This window comes from Schistocerca gregaria, chromosome 2, assembly GCF_023897955.1.
Source record: "Schistocerca gregaria isolate iqSchGreg1 chromosome 2, iqSchGreg1.2, whole genome shotgun sequence".
In the NCBI taxonomy this organism is placed as follows: Eukaryota; Metazoa; Arthropoda; class Insecta; order Orthoptera; family Acrididae; genus Schistocerca; species Schistocerca gregaria.
In genome coordinates, this window is record NC_064921.1 from 321,189,632 (window position 1) to 321,204,769 (window position 15,138).

General features: G+C 43.0%; 1 protein-coding gene across 1 annotated transcript in view; it reads left to right on the forward strand.

The window, feature by feature from the left end:
• The window catches only part of LOC126336963 (large neutral amino acids transporter small subunit 1), a 317,078-nt gene that overhangs the window by 96,692 nt on the left and 205,248 nt on the right, over positions 1-15,138 (forward strand). The window contains exon 2 of the mRNA XM_050001164.1: positions 2,243-2,368. Within this exon, the coding sequence (XP_049857121.1) occupies positions 2,243-2,368 (126 nt within the window). The remainder of the gene's footprint in view (positions 1-2,242; positions 2,369-15,138) is intronic.

Sequence of the window (15,138 nt, forward strand, 5' to 3'; positions counted from 1 at the left end):
CAGTCCAAGCCACGAACGATAGCAGTTCTCGCAGCTCAAGACACGGACGTGGATTGCATTGTCGTGGTAAGAGCTCTTGAAGAAAGCGTGCATACTACAAAGTATGTCTCTCGCTTGCTTGTTCAGAATTTGTCCCTTACCACGACCATCTGCCGTGACAACTCGCAACAGATGGAATAAAATTTCACTAAGTAACTCGCTACGATCACGCTTAATGCTTGCAGTGGTCATTATGTTCACAGCAGAACCTTGAGAATATTACTGAACTGTCATTGGTTCTCGGAGAATGTGTGACGTAAACGCGCAGAACGAGCTTACATTCGACCGCGATCGTTCGCGACTCCCAACTATAGTGAAAACCGTAGCAAAATCCCCCCTACAGCAGTTCCTGAGATTAGTCCGAACGTGAAGACAGAAATTTCGGGGGGAGGGAGACTTCATATACTATTTACTTTATTTATTATTATTATTATTATTATTTACTTTTGGTACAATTTTACCAAACTCATACTTCGTGTTGTCTAAGTAATCCTTCACTGTATAGAATGTACTGCTTGACAGGTAGTCTTTAACGACTTTTTGAAATAGGTTCGTCTCATGAATCTCTTCAGTCAACATCAAGAACCGCATTTCATAGCAGAAACTACGAATATTTCTTGGCTTCCTAACTTGTTGTCCCATAGACATAGTGAACGTAATGTTGGGCAATAACAGCTCAATCAGAGGCGCCATTCTTGCGTTAAGAAATCCCAAAATGTGACAATAAAAAGTACCCTTCGTAACCCGCTTTCAACTTAAGTGATTCAATTGATAGTAAATTTCATGTTCATATTTTTTGTTTTTGTATAGTATCCTCGATTGTTGATGTAGTGATGCGTTTTTTACGAGGGGCGTTGGAAAAGTCTGTGCAGAAGTAAAGCCTGCTTACGTGTTTAGGGTAAACCTTTTTTTTTATTTTTGACATAGTTTCCTTTTAGACTTATACACTTCGTCCAACGCTGTTCTAATTTGTTGATCCCTTCTGAATAATAGGAACTGTCTAAGTCTGCAAAATAGCTATTAGTTGCTGCAGTCACCGCCTCATTTGAATAAAATCTCTGTCCCGCCAGCCATTTTTTCAAATTGGGGAACAAATAGTAGTACGTGGGACCCAAGTCTGGAGAACAGGGGGGATGTAAAACGAGTTGGAATCCAATTTTCATTAATTTTGCGACCAAAACTGCTGAGGTGTGTGCTTGTGCATTGTCATGATGGAAAAGGACTTTCTTGCGGTCCAATCGCCGGCGTTTTTCTTGCAGCTCGGTTTTCAAACGGTCCAGTTACGATGAATACTATGCACCTGTAATAGCTTTAACCTTTTCCAGATAGTCGATCAGGATTATCCCTTGCGAATCCCAAAAGACAGTCGTCATAAACTTTCCGGCCGAAGGACTCGTCTTCGCCTTTTTTGGTGCAGATTCTCCTTTGGTAACCCGTTGGTTAGATTGTTGATTGGTCTCAGGAATATAGTTATGTATCCATGTTTCATCCACAGTGACGAAACGACGCTTAAAGTCCTGCGGATTCTTCCTGAACAGCTGCAAACCATCCTTGCAACACTTCACGTGATTCCGTTTTTGGTCAAGCGTGAGCAATCGCGGAACCCATCTTGCGAATAGCTATCTCATGTCCAAACGTTTATGCTAAATATTATGTACCCGTTCATTCGAGACGCCCACAGCACTTAACTCTTCTGTCATCCATCACCATATCATGGATTTTATCAATGATTTCTGGAGTCGTAACCTCCACAGGGCGTCCAGAACGTTCAGCATCATTTGTGCCCATACGACCACTCCGAAAATTTTGAAACCACTTATAAACTGTTCTAATCGAAGGTGCAGAGTCGCCGTGATGTTTATCAAGCTTCTCTTTAGTCTCCTGAGGCGTTTTACCTTTCATAAAGTAATTTTTAATCACCACACTAAATTCTTTTTCGTTCATTTTTTGACAATCACTCGACTTCCTTGGTTGACACGAATGCCAAACAAATAAATAAACCAATATGGCTGAAATTCGGTGTGCGTTCTTTCCAAAGATGCTACTAACTAAACATGAACTCGATGTCCGCCAGGGGTGCCATCTCTCGGACTTAGTACGGACTTCTCAAACGCTCCTTTTAATAGAGTACCTTAGATCGAGATGTTCCCGTGGAACCCGGGTGAATAAACGACTGAAAGAAACGTGTTTGGTGTTCGGGCAGGTCTGCTGACGGCGGTGAACTGCATGAGCGTCCGCTGGGCGATGCGCATCCAGGACATCTTCACCGTGGCCAAGCTGGCGGCGCTGGCCGCCATCATCGTCGCGGGCATCGTCCACATCGGCTCAGGTGAGTGTCTTGTCTCTTCCCCGCTGCCCAAGTGCGCTACCAGAAAACCCATACCTCAGATCCTTTCAAGAGACCGACTCCCATGTATAAAACGCCGTATTCCACGAACTTTTTGCTAGTGATTTAGTTTTGCAGTTATATTCAGTGGTATGTTTGGATACTGTCTGCAAAATGTGTTGCTAATAGTGTTAGTAGTAAAGAAGTAATTAATCAAAACGTCATACTCCATGAACTTTTAAAATATAGTAACCGAAAAAGGTTTTTTGTTTCGTTATTTTGTGCGGGAGTGGGGCCGGGGGGAAAAACGAAGGAAAGTATCATTAAGGTGTGAAATTATGTGTACAGTTCATTGGAAATCGCTAAGCGCTCTCATTCTAAAGTACTGGATGAATATTGCCTGGGTAATTTTCACGCCGCGAGCTACACAGCTTCAAGACAAACACACAGTTTCTAACTGTAATACGTGACTTACTGTGTTAAACCTTCAACATAAGATCACCCAAGTTAAGTGCTGTCGGGCTGGGCTAGCACTTGGATGGGTGATCATCCAGTCTGCCGAGCATTGTTGGCAAGCGGGGTGCACTCAGCCCTTGTGAAGCAAACGGAGGAGCTACTTGACTGAGAAGTAGCGGCTCCCGTCTCGGAAACTGACACACGGCCTGGAGAGCAGTGTGCTGACCACATGCCCCTCCATATCCGCAGCCAATGACGCCTGTGGGCTGAGGATGACACGGCGGCCGGTCGGTACCGTTGGGCCATCCAAGCCCTGTTCGGAGTTTAGTTTTTTTAACTATCTGAACCTTTAAATAGGTAACCTGCAAGTGGGTGTGTGCCCCAGGTTAGCTGTTTGGTAATATGGAAGTGACATTTCTGCATTTTTTTCAGCTTAAATGGCCACAGCTTCCGTATTAGGTACCTACGAGATACTAAGGAAATTGTGGGGTGGCACGCACATAGGCGGCACAGACGCTTTCAGCCCATCTACATAACTACCCTGCAGTTCACACTTAAGTGCCTGTTGCGAGAGTTGTAGGTGAAGCCACCACCTTTTGTTGCCAAATCTTCACTGCCAGTGCACCGTCACCTGCCGATTGCACTGTGATTCAGACAACTTACTATCTTGTGGCGTTGTTCGTTGCGAGCTGAGACTTCGTTTTTTTTTCATTTCTCAAGTTACAGAGCTAATATTTTGTCGTTTTTTACTGTTATTTGTTGTCTGACACTTAACAATGTCAGGAGCATGCTCGTGAAATGTTATTAAAAAAATGTTCAAATGTGTGTGAAATCTTATGGAACTTAACTGCTAAGGTCAGCAGTCCCTAAGCTTGCACACTACTTAACCTAAATTATCCTAAGGACAAACACACACACCCATGCCCGAGGGAGGACTCGAACCTCCGCCGGGACCAGCCGCACAGTCCATGACTGCAGCGCCAAGACCGCTCAGATAATCCCGCGCGGCAAATGTTATTCAGTGGAAAAGTTCGACATCATTCTCTTAGCCAGGAGAATGATAGTCTCTCAATCACTCCCTTGTTACTGACAAGACGCCTACCATGGGAAAGGCGAAGGAATAATAATAATAATAATAATAATTTCATGTGGCTCAGTGGCCGGTTGCAAGTCTTTCAATTGGACGCCACTTCGGCGAATTCCGTGCCCGTAATCTAACCCTAATTACAAAACTGGGGAGAGGGGACGTACAGATTCACGTGGAATCATAACCACATGTCGTTCCTGGCTACTCATCACATCGTTGAGAGCAAAAGCGTCTAAATGATGTGGCTGTGACGATAAAGGTAGTTTCAGTAACATTCAAAGAGTCACACACATACAGGGTTTCCTACAAAATTAAAAAAATTAAATGTCATGTATCTCGACTCGTAATTAACTTAGAGAAAAAAAGTAAAGTTTGTCTGATACACCAACTCGATAAGTTTCTTTCTGATTCTTTAATCAAGTTCTACGTTCTCTCTCCTTGTGACACCTGCAGTATCTATTCGATGAACACATTTTCGGAGTATCCGCTGCACAATCGCTCGAGGGATTCGCAGTTCTTTTAACGCCTTACGAACAGACTTCAGTGATTAACACTTGAAAACCTGTCGATTCCTCCCCGTATATTCGTCATTCTGTCGAGTCCTTTCCACATATTCGTCATTTCTCCTTAGCCCACCTACACGGCGCTACAAATCCGTGTTCCCTATTCGCATGTCGTTTTCTTATCGATGGCCGAGATGGTTATGGTTCCTCGCATCGCGTTCTGAAATTTCTCTGAATCTGGTTTTCTGACCTCGTTTCAGTGAAACAAGTCACACACTATGCCTTGTGCAGACTCCATTCTTCGATTCAATCCCGGTGCATCTACCACCCTGCAAAAACAAAGAAAACTTTTTTTCCTTATGTTGCTGTTGTCACCTCTAAAGGCAAAACATTTATTCATTATGAATAAACGAGCACACAGTCTTTAAACGTAAATATTATCTGGAAAACTTGATTCTGCGAACGACAAAACGTACTCAGATCTAAACTAAAAACACTATCGTTACGTAGCTAATTATACTTCATAAACATATAGCATCATAGTAAAAGATCTGTCAGATAACTCTCTAATCGTGCTTTAAAGTAAACGAACAACCAAATAGGTGTCCAAACTTATTTTTATACGTTTATATGAGGGTGAGTCAAATGAATATCTTACATATTTTTAAAAAAAAATATTATTTATTGTGCAGAAGTGGTACAAAGCTGTATCACTTTTCAAAATAATCTCCCCCACGCTCAATGCGAGTCCTCCACCGCTTACAAAGTGCATAAATTCCTTTAGAAAAAAAATTCTTTTCGTAGCCCGCGCAACCACTCATGCACCGCGTGGCGTACCTCTTCATGAGAACGGAACTTCTTTCCTCCCATTGCGTCTTTGAGTGGTCCAAACATATGGAAATCACTTGGGGCAAGATCTGGTGAGTATGGTGGATGAGGAACACATTCAAAATGCCAGTCTGTCATTGTTGCAACTGTTGTACGGGCAGTATGGGGCCTTGCATTGTCATGTTGCAAAAGGACACCTGCTGACAGCAATCCACGTCGCTTTGATTTGATTCCAGGCCGCACATGATTTTTTAGGAGATCTGTGTATGATGCACTGGTGACAGTGGTCCCTCTAGGCATGTAATGCTCCAAAATGACGCCTTTTTCGTACCAAAAGAGAGTCAGCATAGCCTTACCTGCTGATGGTTCTGTTCGAAACTTCTTTGGTTTTGGTGATGAGGAATGGCGCCATTCCTTGCTCGTTCTCTTCGTTTCCGGTTGGTGGAAGTGAACCCAAGTTTCGTCCCCAGTAACAATTTTTGCAAGGAAGCCATCACCTTCTCGTTCAAAGCGCCGAAGTAGTTCTTCACAAGCATCAACACGTCGTTCTCTCATTTCAGGAGTCAGCTGCCGTGGCACCCATCTTGCAGACACTTTGTGAAACTGGAACACATCATGCACAGTATGGTGTGCTGACCCATGACTAATCTGTAAACATGCTGCAATGTCATTCAGTATCAATTGGCCGTTTTCCTTCACTATGGTTCAACTGCTTCAATGTACTTTGGAGTCACAACTCGTTGTGCCTGACCTGGACGAGGAGCATCTTCCACTGATGTCACACCATTTGCGAACTTCGTACTCCATTCGTAGACTTGCTGCTGTGAGAAAAATGCATCACCGTACTGAACCTTCATTCTTCAATGAATTTCAATAGGTTTCACACCTTCACTACGCAAGAACCGAATAATAGAACGCTGTTCTTCCCTGGTGCAAGTCGCAAGTGGGGCGGCCATCTTTATACTGATACTGCGACGGCATGTGTGCATCTGCACTATGCTGCCACCTACAGGCCATTCTGCACGCTGTTTGTAGCACGCTTACCAACTTACAGGATAACGACGCGAAATTTCGATTTGTTATTACAAATTAAACGTTTTCATTTGACTCACCCCGGTAATTTCTACATGTGACGTAATCACTACGAATTAGACAACGACAGTTTACTGTAGATGCAATATGGACGCCATATCAAACTGGACTCAAGTACGAAAGTAGCCGGCCGCGGTGGTCTCGCGGTTCTAGGGGCGCAGTCCGGAACCGTGCGACTGCTACGGTCTCAGGTTCGAATCCTGCCTCGGGCATGGGTGTGTGTGATGTCCTTAGGTTAGTTAGGTTTAAGTAGTTCTAAGTTCTAGGGGACTAATGACCACAGCAGTTGAGTCCCATAGTGCTCAGAGCCACGAAAGTATAATTCCAGTGCACAATTATTCACTGAGACAACCATCATATGCTTAGCTCAGCTCGCCAGTGCTATATTCACATGTCGCTTTAGAATGGCAATAATGGCGAAACAGCTGTCGCAAAGAATTTTATAGTTACTGCAGCTACTCCAGTAGCTGGTTTTCAAAATCTCGCATTATGACGTTACTAAGCTGCGGGCTCAATCGAATTTTTAAAAAAATATTCATTACCTTACATAAAAAGCTTTTTGGGTTGGCGGATTAGAAAACCTGTACTCTTTTCTCTAAGTTAAATACAATTTTAGTGAAATGAAACTGAAGTTATAAAATACCTTTTGGGACACTGTAGATAGGTGTTAAAAAGAAATGTGGGAGTGTCTAGATGTAGACTCAGTCATGTAGTTAAACCACATACTTCGCTTCAGGTAAAAAACCTATATCATTGAAAACACTAGACATTAAATATTACAGTAATAAAATGTAAACTCATTGTACTTACGGAACAGTTTGGTTGTGTTATTATTTCTGTTCAAAAGTGATAAAAATATTGCTTTAAGAATTACTCCCATATCGATATGTTTTTCGTACAGTCATCAGTATTTCTACAAGCACCTTGCCAGTCCACTTTCCTTCCATTTCATGAATCTCTCGCTCATTCTGCGTCTTCAGTAAAATGCTCTTCATGTTCTTGACAGCTTTGTCTTCCGGTTCCAGCCGGCCTGAGTGGCCGAGCGGTTTCAGGCGCTACAGTCTGGAACCGTGCGTCCGCTACGGTCGCAGGTTCGTATCATGCCTCGGGCATGGATGTGTGTGATGTCCTTAGGTTAGTTAGGTTTAAGTAGTTCTAAGTTCTAGGGGACTGATGACCTCAGAAACTGAGTCCCATAGTGCTCAGAGCCATTTTGTTTTCCGGTTCCAGTTTTGCGTCCACTCTTCCGTCCTTCCTAGTCTCGGATATCGTAACACAGATTTGAGCAACGTATAACTTCATCTGTAAAGATTTTCATAATATCTACGTATATTTTTCAACACACCGTTTTTTAACATGCTGCCACAAGCTACTTTTCAGGTAATTCTTTGTTTGTGTACTTCATTTTTGTCACCGTGCATTCGTACTACAGTGAATGTCAAAGTAGTAGAATGCTCTCGGGAGCCATTGTACACCCACTGCTGGCCCCAGCTATGTAGCTAATATTGTTCAGCTAAAGCATTTAATCCTTGGGGTACAATTTGTTACCATTTCATGTATTGATTGATGTGTAGTTGCTTCATTTTGCACTCATTCATCCTTTTCGTTCATCCCAACGATGTTGTATGGGATTTGAACAGCCCTGTCCAGAATATCGACCTGATTTTCTTCAGACCATGTCGTTATGACCCTTGCCTGCCTGCCCGCAAATTATAAAAGCTTTGGAGATAAGTAAAAAAAATGGTTCAAATGGCTCTGAGCACTATAGGACTCAACTGCTGTGGTCATCAGTCCCCTAGAACTTAGAACTACTTAAACCTAACTAATCTAAGGACATCACACACATCCATGCCCGAGGCAGATTCGAACCTGCGACCGTAGCAGTCGCACGGTTCCGGACTGCACGCCTAGAACCGCGAGACCACCGCGGCCGGCGGAGATAAGTACAACCTCCATAAAGATCATTACTGAAACCCACATGCACACCTATAGCAGAGTTGGGATGTAATCAACCACAAGCAAATAGGCGGAGTTGTGTTTGTGGGTGCTCAGGCCTTTTCCATGGCGTGTAAGGAGTCCTCTCCAGAACAAAATACACAAAGCCTCGTATTTTGAGAGTGGCGTAGGTACAACACTTTTTATTTTATTTATTTTTTATTAATTCATAAACATGCGCTTAGTTTTCGTGATAGTGAGAATGCTCAACTACTTTCATATCCCAGAAGGCCACATATCACTCTAGATATCTAAGGAGCTCACTACATGTTCAGTTGTTTTCCTCCAACTTGCTATTACCTGTATCGAGATATTTAGATGGCACAGTGCCAGTGGCACGGCACTTATACATAATTAATTCACTGTCGTCTGTTTTTCTAAAGACAAAACGTCCAGTTATCAAAGTATGGGCATTAAGGCTGCAATTTTCTCAAGCACTGCGACGCTGTTCTTTTTGTGCGTCCTTAACGATGACGCTGTCAGCCGCACATGTGTCGTGCTGTTGACATGCGCATTTCTGAACTTCTACAAATGTGTGGCCGTCGGTAGTGGAACCGGTTGTGACGTGTGCGTGGCGGGAAACGAATGGTGGAGGCGTGTAAGATTGCGTACTTCAGTCACAGAGAGCCGAGGACAAATTTGCTTTTGATTACGACATTTGTATAAGTCAACAATACGAAGAGGAAAATCGAAATCTGGCGCTATTAAGTTGAGAATATTGAACTCCGTGGTATCTTCCAACAGAGGTCCTTCATTAATTCAACATTCTTCTACAGTAACAAATCTCAAACGCTTCGATTCTCTTCTTTTCCACTTTCCCCACAGCCGATAGGTCATTTTCATACAATGTTGCATGCAGACGTACACCCTCAGAAATTTATTCCTCAAATTAAGGCCGATGTTGAGTAGCAGTGGACTTCTTTTGGCCAGGAGTGCAATCTCTGCCTGAGTTAGCCTGCTTGTTATATCTTCCTGTCTCCATCCGTCGAGTTTTATTTTACTACCAAGATACCAGAATTCCTTCACTTCATCTACTTCGCGGTCTTCAATTTTGATGTTAAGTTAATCGCTCATCTCTTTTCTGCTATTCTTCATTAATTTCGTCTTTCTTAGGTTTACTTTGAATCCATATTCTGTGCTCACTAGACAGTTAATTCCACCCAATACGTCCTACCATTCTTTCCCACTTTCATCGGATCATCAGTAAATCTTGTCATTGGTGTTAATTCGCCCCGAATTTTAATCCAACTCTCAACCTTTATTTTACTTCCGGCAGTACTGTTTCGACTTACGGATCGAATAGTAGAGGTGAAAGACTGCTTCAGTTAATTAAACTCGACCACTTCGTTCTTGATCTTACGTCTTGGTTCAGATACATGTTGTATATTAATCGTCTTGTAATATAGCATGCCATGCACCTATTTTTATAAGATTTTCTAACGTCTTGCACCATTTTGCATTATAAATTTGGGAATTTGTGGTAAGATCTTATGGGACGAAACTGCTGAGGTCATCGGTCCCTAAGCTTACACACTACTTCATCTAACTTACGCTAAGGACGACACGCCCATGTCCGAGAGACGACTCGAACCTCCGACGGGGGGAGCTGCGCGGGCCGTGACAAGACGCCTCAGACCGCACGCCCATCCCTCGCGGCTTTTCAATGTCGAACGCATTCTGTAGGTCGACGAATCTCAAGAAAGAGTTTTCTATAGGCCAACTTCCAATATCAATCATAAAGTTAGGACTGCGTCTCTGATATCTACCATCTCTTCACTTTTCTTTTCCGTTCTTCCTATATTACTCTTGTCAGCAACTTGGATACATGAGCTGTTAAAGGTGATTGTGCGATAGTTCTCGCACATATCTTTACCTTTCTATCTTTCGGATTGTGTGGATGATGTTCTTCAATACGTATCGTAGTTTCTACTCTTCTCTGCCTCGAGATGACTGGGTGTTGTGTGATGTCCTTAGGTTAGTTAGTTCTAAGTTCTAGCGGACTGATGACGATAGATGTTAAGTCCCATAGTGCTCAGAGCCATTTCAACCATTTGAACCATCTACTCATGAATTTGAATAGTCACTTGTTTGCCACTCCCCCCCCCCTCCCCCCAATAAATGGAGGAATTCCAGAGGAATATTATCTATTCTTTGTGTCTTAATTGATGTCAAGTCTTCCGTAACTCTGTCACAGTCTGACTCTTAATACTGGATTCCCTATGTCTTTGAAATGGACTGCCGTTTCTTCTTCTGTCATGTCATTAGGTAGTTAGTTCTTCTCAAACAGGTCGTCATTGATCTATCCTATCCACTCTCTCCTCTGCATTTAACACTGGAATACCTGTTGATCTGTTGATGTCGATGCCTTTGCTTTTAATTTAATCAAAGGTTGCTTTGCCTTTTCTGCATGTTGAATGCCTCCTTCCAACCACCATTTGTTTTTCGATTTTTCATATTTTTACTGCAAATGTCCCACTTTAGCTTCTATGCACTTCCTTATTATTTCATTCCATATGGTCCAGTCAGCGGAAGGTTTCCTTCTGTTATTTAGTTGTTTTTTTTTCCAGTTCCGTTCCTTGGTGCGAGATATCTCTGTCCAACTATTGCGCTTTCGAAGGATGTCCATTCTTCTCCACCTGCATTGTCTACTGTAGGGTTCACTATCGCAGTATCTACAGCACCAGGGAACTTCAGACAGACATATAATCACTTTTCAGTACTGCAGCATCCTAATTCATTCCTCACCGAATCTTCCTGACTTTTCCTCATGTCCCTTTTGTGATTTTTTGAACAGAATATTCGCTTTTGATAACTGAAACTGCAGAACTAAATCTTTCTCTTCTCCCATTCCTACTACCGAGCCCATAACCTGCAGTAACTCTGTCTTCTCGTACTCCAACGTTTTAATTCCTCATTATTATTTAATTTTCACCTCTCTTTACATATCTTTTCAGTTTTCTTAATATACTTGTCCATTTCTGCGTCTTCTGCTTGTGACGTCAGCTTGTGTACCTCAGCTATTGTTGTTGGCATTGGTTCGCTGTCGATCCTTGTGAGAATAATACTATCACTGAACTATTCACGGTAACTCACTCTGTGTCGTACGTTTCTATCCACAACAAATACTACTCCCATTACACCCTGGTCCTAATTGATGACAAATAACGATAACGTAACATTACGTATATCTGCGACACTGAAGAGTTATAAAAGCTGAAGTTGTATTGTGATTTATATTTTTGCGGTACTATGATGTTATGATTATTTACTCAGTAAATATCAGCAAAACCTTTGTATACGCCATTGAAGTTTTCTAAGCACTGGATGTTCAGGATAAATGCCGCAAACTCGTAGCTGAATGACTGCCTCTTCATGGCCGTCTATCCACAATAGAACGTTCCAAAGCTGTGGTTATTTTTTGTTTGTTTGTTCTTTTGACGTTCCCTACTTTGCTCTAAGATTCCAGGAACATTCATCATCGTTATCAGTCATTTTTATTCACTGCAGGCTGAAGACCTATGATGTTGAATCCATCAGTGTCCTAAGCGATACGTATCCACACTGCTACTACATATTTATTGGTGTCCTTCAGTCTGCTAGATGGCAGTTATAAGAGTCGAGGGGCATGAAAGGGAGGCAGTGGTTGGAAAGGGAGTGAGACAGGGTTGTAGTCTCTCCCCGATGTTATTCAATCTGTATATTGAGCAAGCAGTAAAGGAAACAAAAGAAAAATTTGGAGTAGGTATTAAAATCCATGGAGAAGAAATAAAAACTTTGACGTTCGCCGATGACATCGTAATTCTGTCAGAGACACCAAGGACTTGCAAGAGCAGTTGAACGGAATGGATAGTGTTTTGAAAGGAGGATATAAAATGAACATCAACAAAAGCAAAACGAGGATAATGGAATGTAGTCGAATTAAGTCGAGTGATGTTGAGGGTATTAGATTAGGAAATGAGACACTTAAAGTAGTAAAGGAGTTTTGCTATTTGGGGAGCAAAATAACTGATGATGGTCGAAGTAGAGAGGATATAAAATGTAGACTGGCAATGGCAAGGAAAGCGTTTCTGAAGAAGAGAAATTTGTTAACATCGAGTATAGATTTAAGTCTCAGGAAGTCATTTCTGAAAGTATTTGTATGGAGTGTAGCCATGTATGGAAGTGAAACATGGAAGATAAATAGTTTGGACAAGAAGAGAATAGAAGCTTTCGAAATGTGGTGCTACAGAAGAATGCTGAAGATTAAATGGGTAGATCACATAACTAATGAGGAAGTATTGAATAGGATTGGGGAGAAGAGAAGTTTGTGGCACAACTTGACCAGAAGAAGGGATCGGTTGGTAGGACATGTTCTGAGGCATCAAGGGATCACCAATTTCGTATTGGAGGGCAGCGTAGAGGGTAAAAATCGTAGAGGGAGACCAAGAGATGAATACAGTAAGCAGATTCAGAAGGAAGTAGGTTGCAGTAGGTACTGGGAGATGAAGAAGCTTGCACAGGATAGAGTAGCATGGAGAGCTGCATCAAACGAGTCTCAGGACTGAAAACCACAACAACAACAACATAGTCTAATGATTGGATCGTCATGCATTCGCAAGTCCTGGAAACCAATAAAGCCGCTCTTGGCTCGCATGTCATCCATCCGCCAGGTTACATGCACTCCCACCCACATTTCATATCCATTACAGTCGTAATAACGTCTTCCATTCGATTCTGATTCTAGATCCAATTGATGGTTTTCCTATCTTTTGAAGATGCTTGTTTGGTTTTTGTGTACTGCCGTGCACGGCTTTTATTAATTCGAGCATAAATAACCGTCGAACGAAATTGAAATTCACAAAGCTGGACGAGCTCGGTGAGCCCAAGCGAGTGAATTTGATGGTGGAAGTACTGTTTTCGCTACAAATGCCTATTTTTCAACATAATCTCCGTCCAATGCGACTACCTCACGCCACCTTACTGGGAGGACCTGTATGCCTGGATGGTACAACTCTGGTGGTCGACGCCGGAGCCAATGTCTTACTGCAGCAATGATACCCCCATCATCCACGTGCTGCTTCCCGCGGAAGATGGAGGGTGCTGGATCCGGGCTGTGTGGTGGACGACGAAGAACAGTCCAGTGAAGTTTTGTGAGCTCCTCTCGGGTGCGCAGACTTCTGCGAGGCCCTGCGTTGTCATGGAGAAGCAGAAGTTTGTTTGCATTTTTGTGGCGACGAACACGCTGATATCGTTTCTTCAGTTTCCTGAGGGTATCACAGTACACTTCAGAGTTGATCGTTGCACCATGAGCGGGGACATTAAACAGAATAACCTCCTCAGAGTACCTGTGGACCGTCGCCATGACGTACCGGCTGAAGGTGTTGCTTTGAACTGTTTATTCGGAGGTGACGTCATGTGGCACCAATCTATGAATTGTCGTTTCGTTTCCGGTTCGAAGTGATGAAACCATCATTCATGGCGTGTGACGATGTTCGACAAAAAATTGCTCGATCAGCGTCGTGACGCGCAAGAAATTCCGCACAGATGGTCCTTCGTTGCCCTTTACGGTGTTCTGTTAGGCGGCGAGGGACCTAACGGCCACATACCTTTGAATGAATTTCTTTTATTTCACGTCTATAGTCACAAGCTTGTAGGTTCTCACACTACCGCTTTCGGTCAGCAATGACCATCTTCAGATCTGTTTTTTAAAGACATTTCTTTATGAAGACATGTCTTTATAAACTTCATCTGAAGATGGTCATTGCTGAGCGAAACCGGTAGTCTGCGGACCTACAAGTCTGTGATCATAGACGTGAAATAAGAGAAATTTATTCTACATTTTCGGGTCACTGTTCACTTCGCTTGTGAAATATGCCTTTAAGTACCGCAACTGGTGGTTGAGCGTGGCAGGACTACCAGTAGACATGTCCAGTTGATCAGCGTGGTGTATGATTGTGATCCGTCGACCACCTCGAATGAGAGCGCCCTCACGTCCAACTTTACAGGAGCCTCAACTGTGTGCTGCTGACTGACATGCCGGTGACTGGACAGGTTTGTGCGACCTTGTTGCGATGATAGCTGACGCCTCGTCCAACGTCGCGCCGTGCTTTTCTTCTCTGCCAGCTCTCCGCACACATTCTGCAAGCGTCTATGAATACCTGCGTTGCTCTGGCTTTCCGTCAGAAGAAACTCAATGACAACTCTGTGCTTGGAACGCACCTCCGTTTCATGAAACTAAAGGGGCTGAAGCGGGAATATTCCACAATGTCCCAAGACAAAGTCTTCATTTCTTTTAACCGAAAATGGCCGAGAGAGAAAGTGTTGCGTTACTTATTGAGGGCACGTCGTACTTCAGGCGTCAAAAGATGTTGACAAATGGCTCAAGCGCTATGGGACTTAACATCCGAGGTCATCAGTGCCCTAAACTTAGAACTACTTAAACCCAACTAACCTAAGGACATTAACACATCCATACTCGAGGCAGGATTCGAACCTGCGACCGTAGCAGCAGCGCGGTTCCGAGCTGAAGCGCCTAAAACCGCTCTGCCACAGCGGCCGGCAGCTGTTGACAAAGTTTTTTATTTATAATTGGTTTCGATCGTAAGATAATCTTCAGGGTCTTAATATTACGATTGCTACTCGGTACGTAGCAAGGCACTTATGAAATTTCCATCCTTCAACTCAAAATAATAACCATCTTCGTTACATTTCTGTTTCTTTTTAATCATAGGTGTTTAGCTGTTGTATCCCCCTTATTACTCAGTGGGACAAAAGTGAGTCACTTGCGCACACCCACGGTGCATTCGCGAGGTTGACGGGATTTCCTGGGGCCT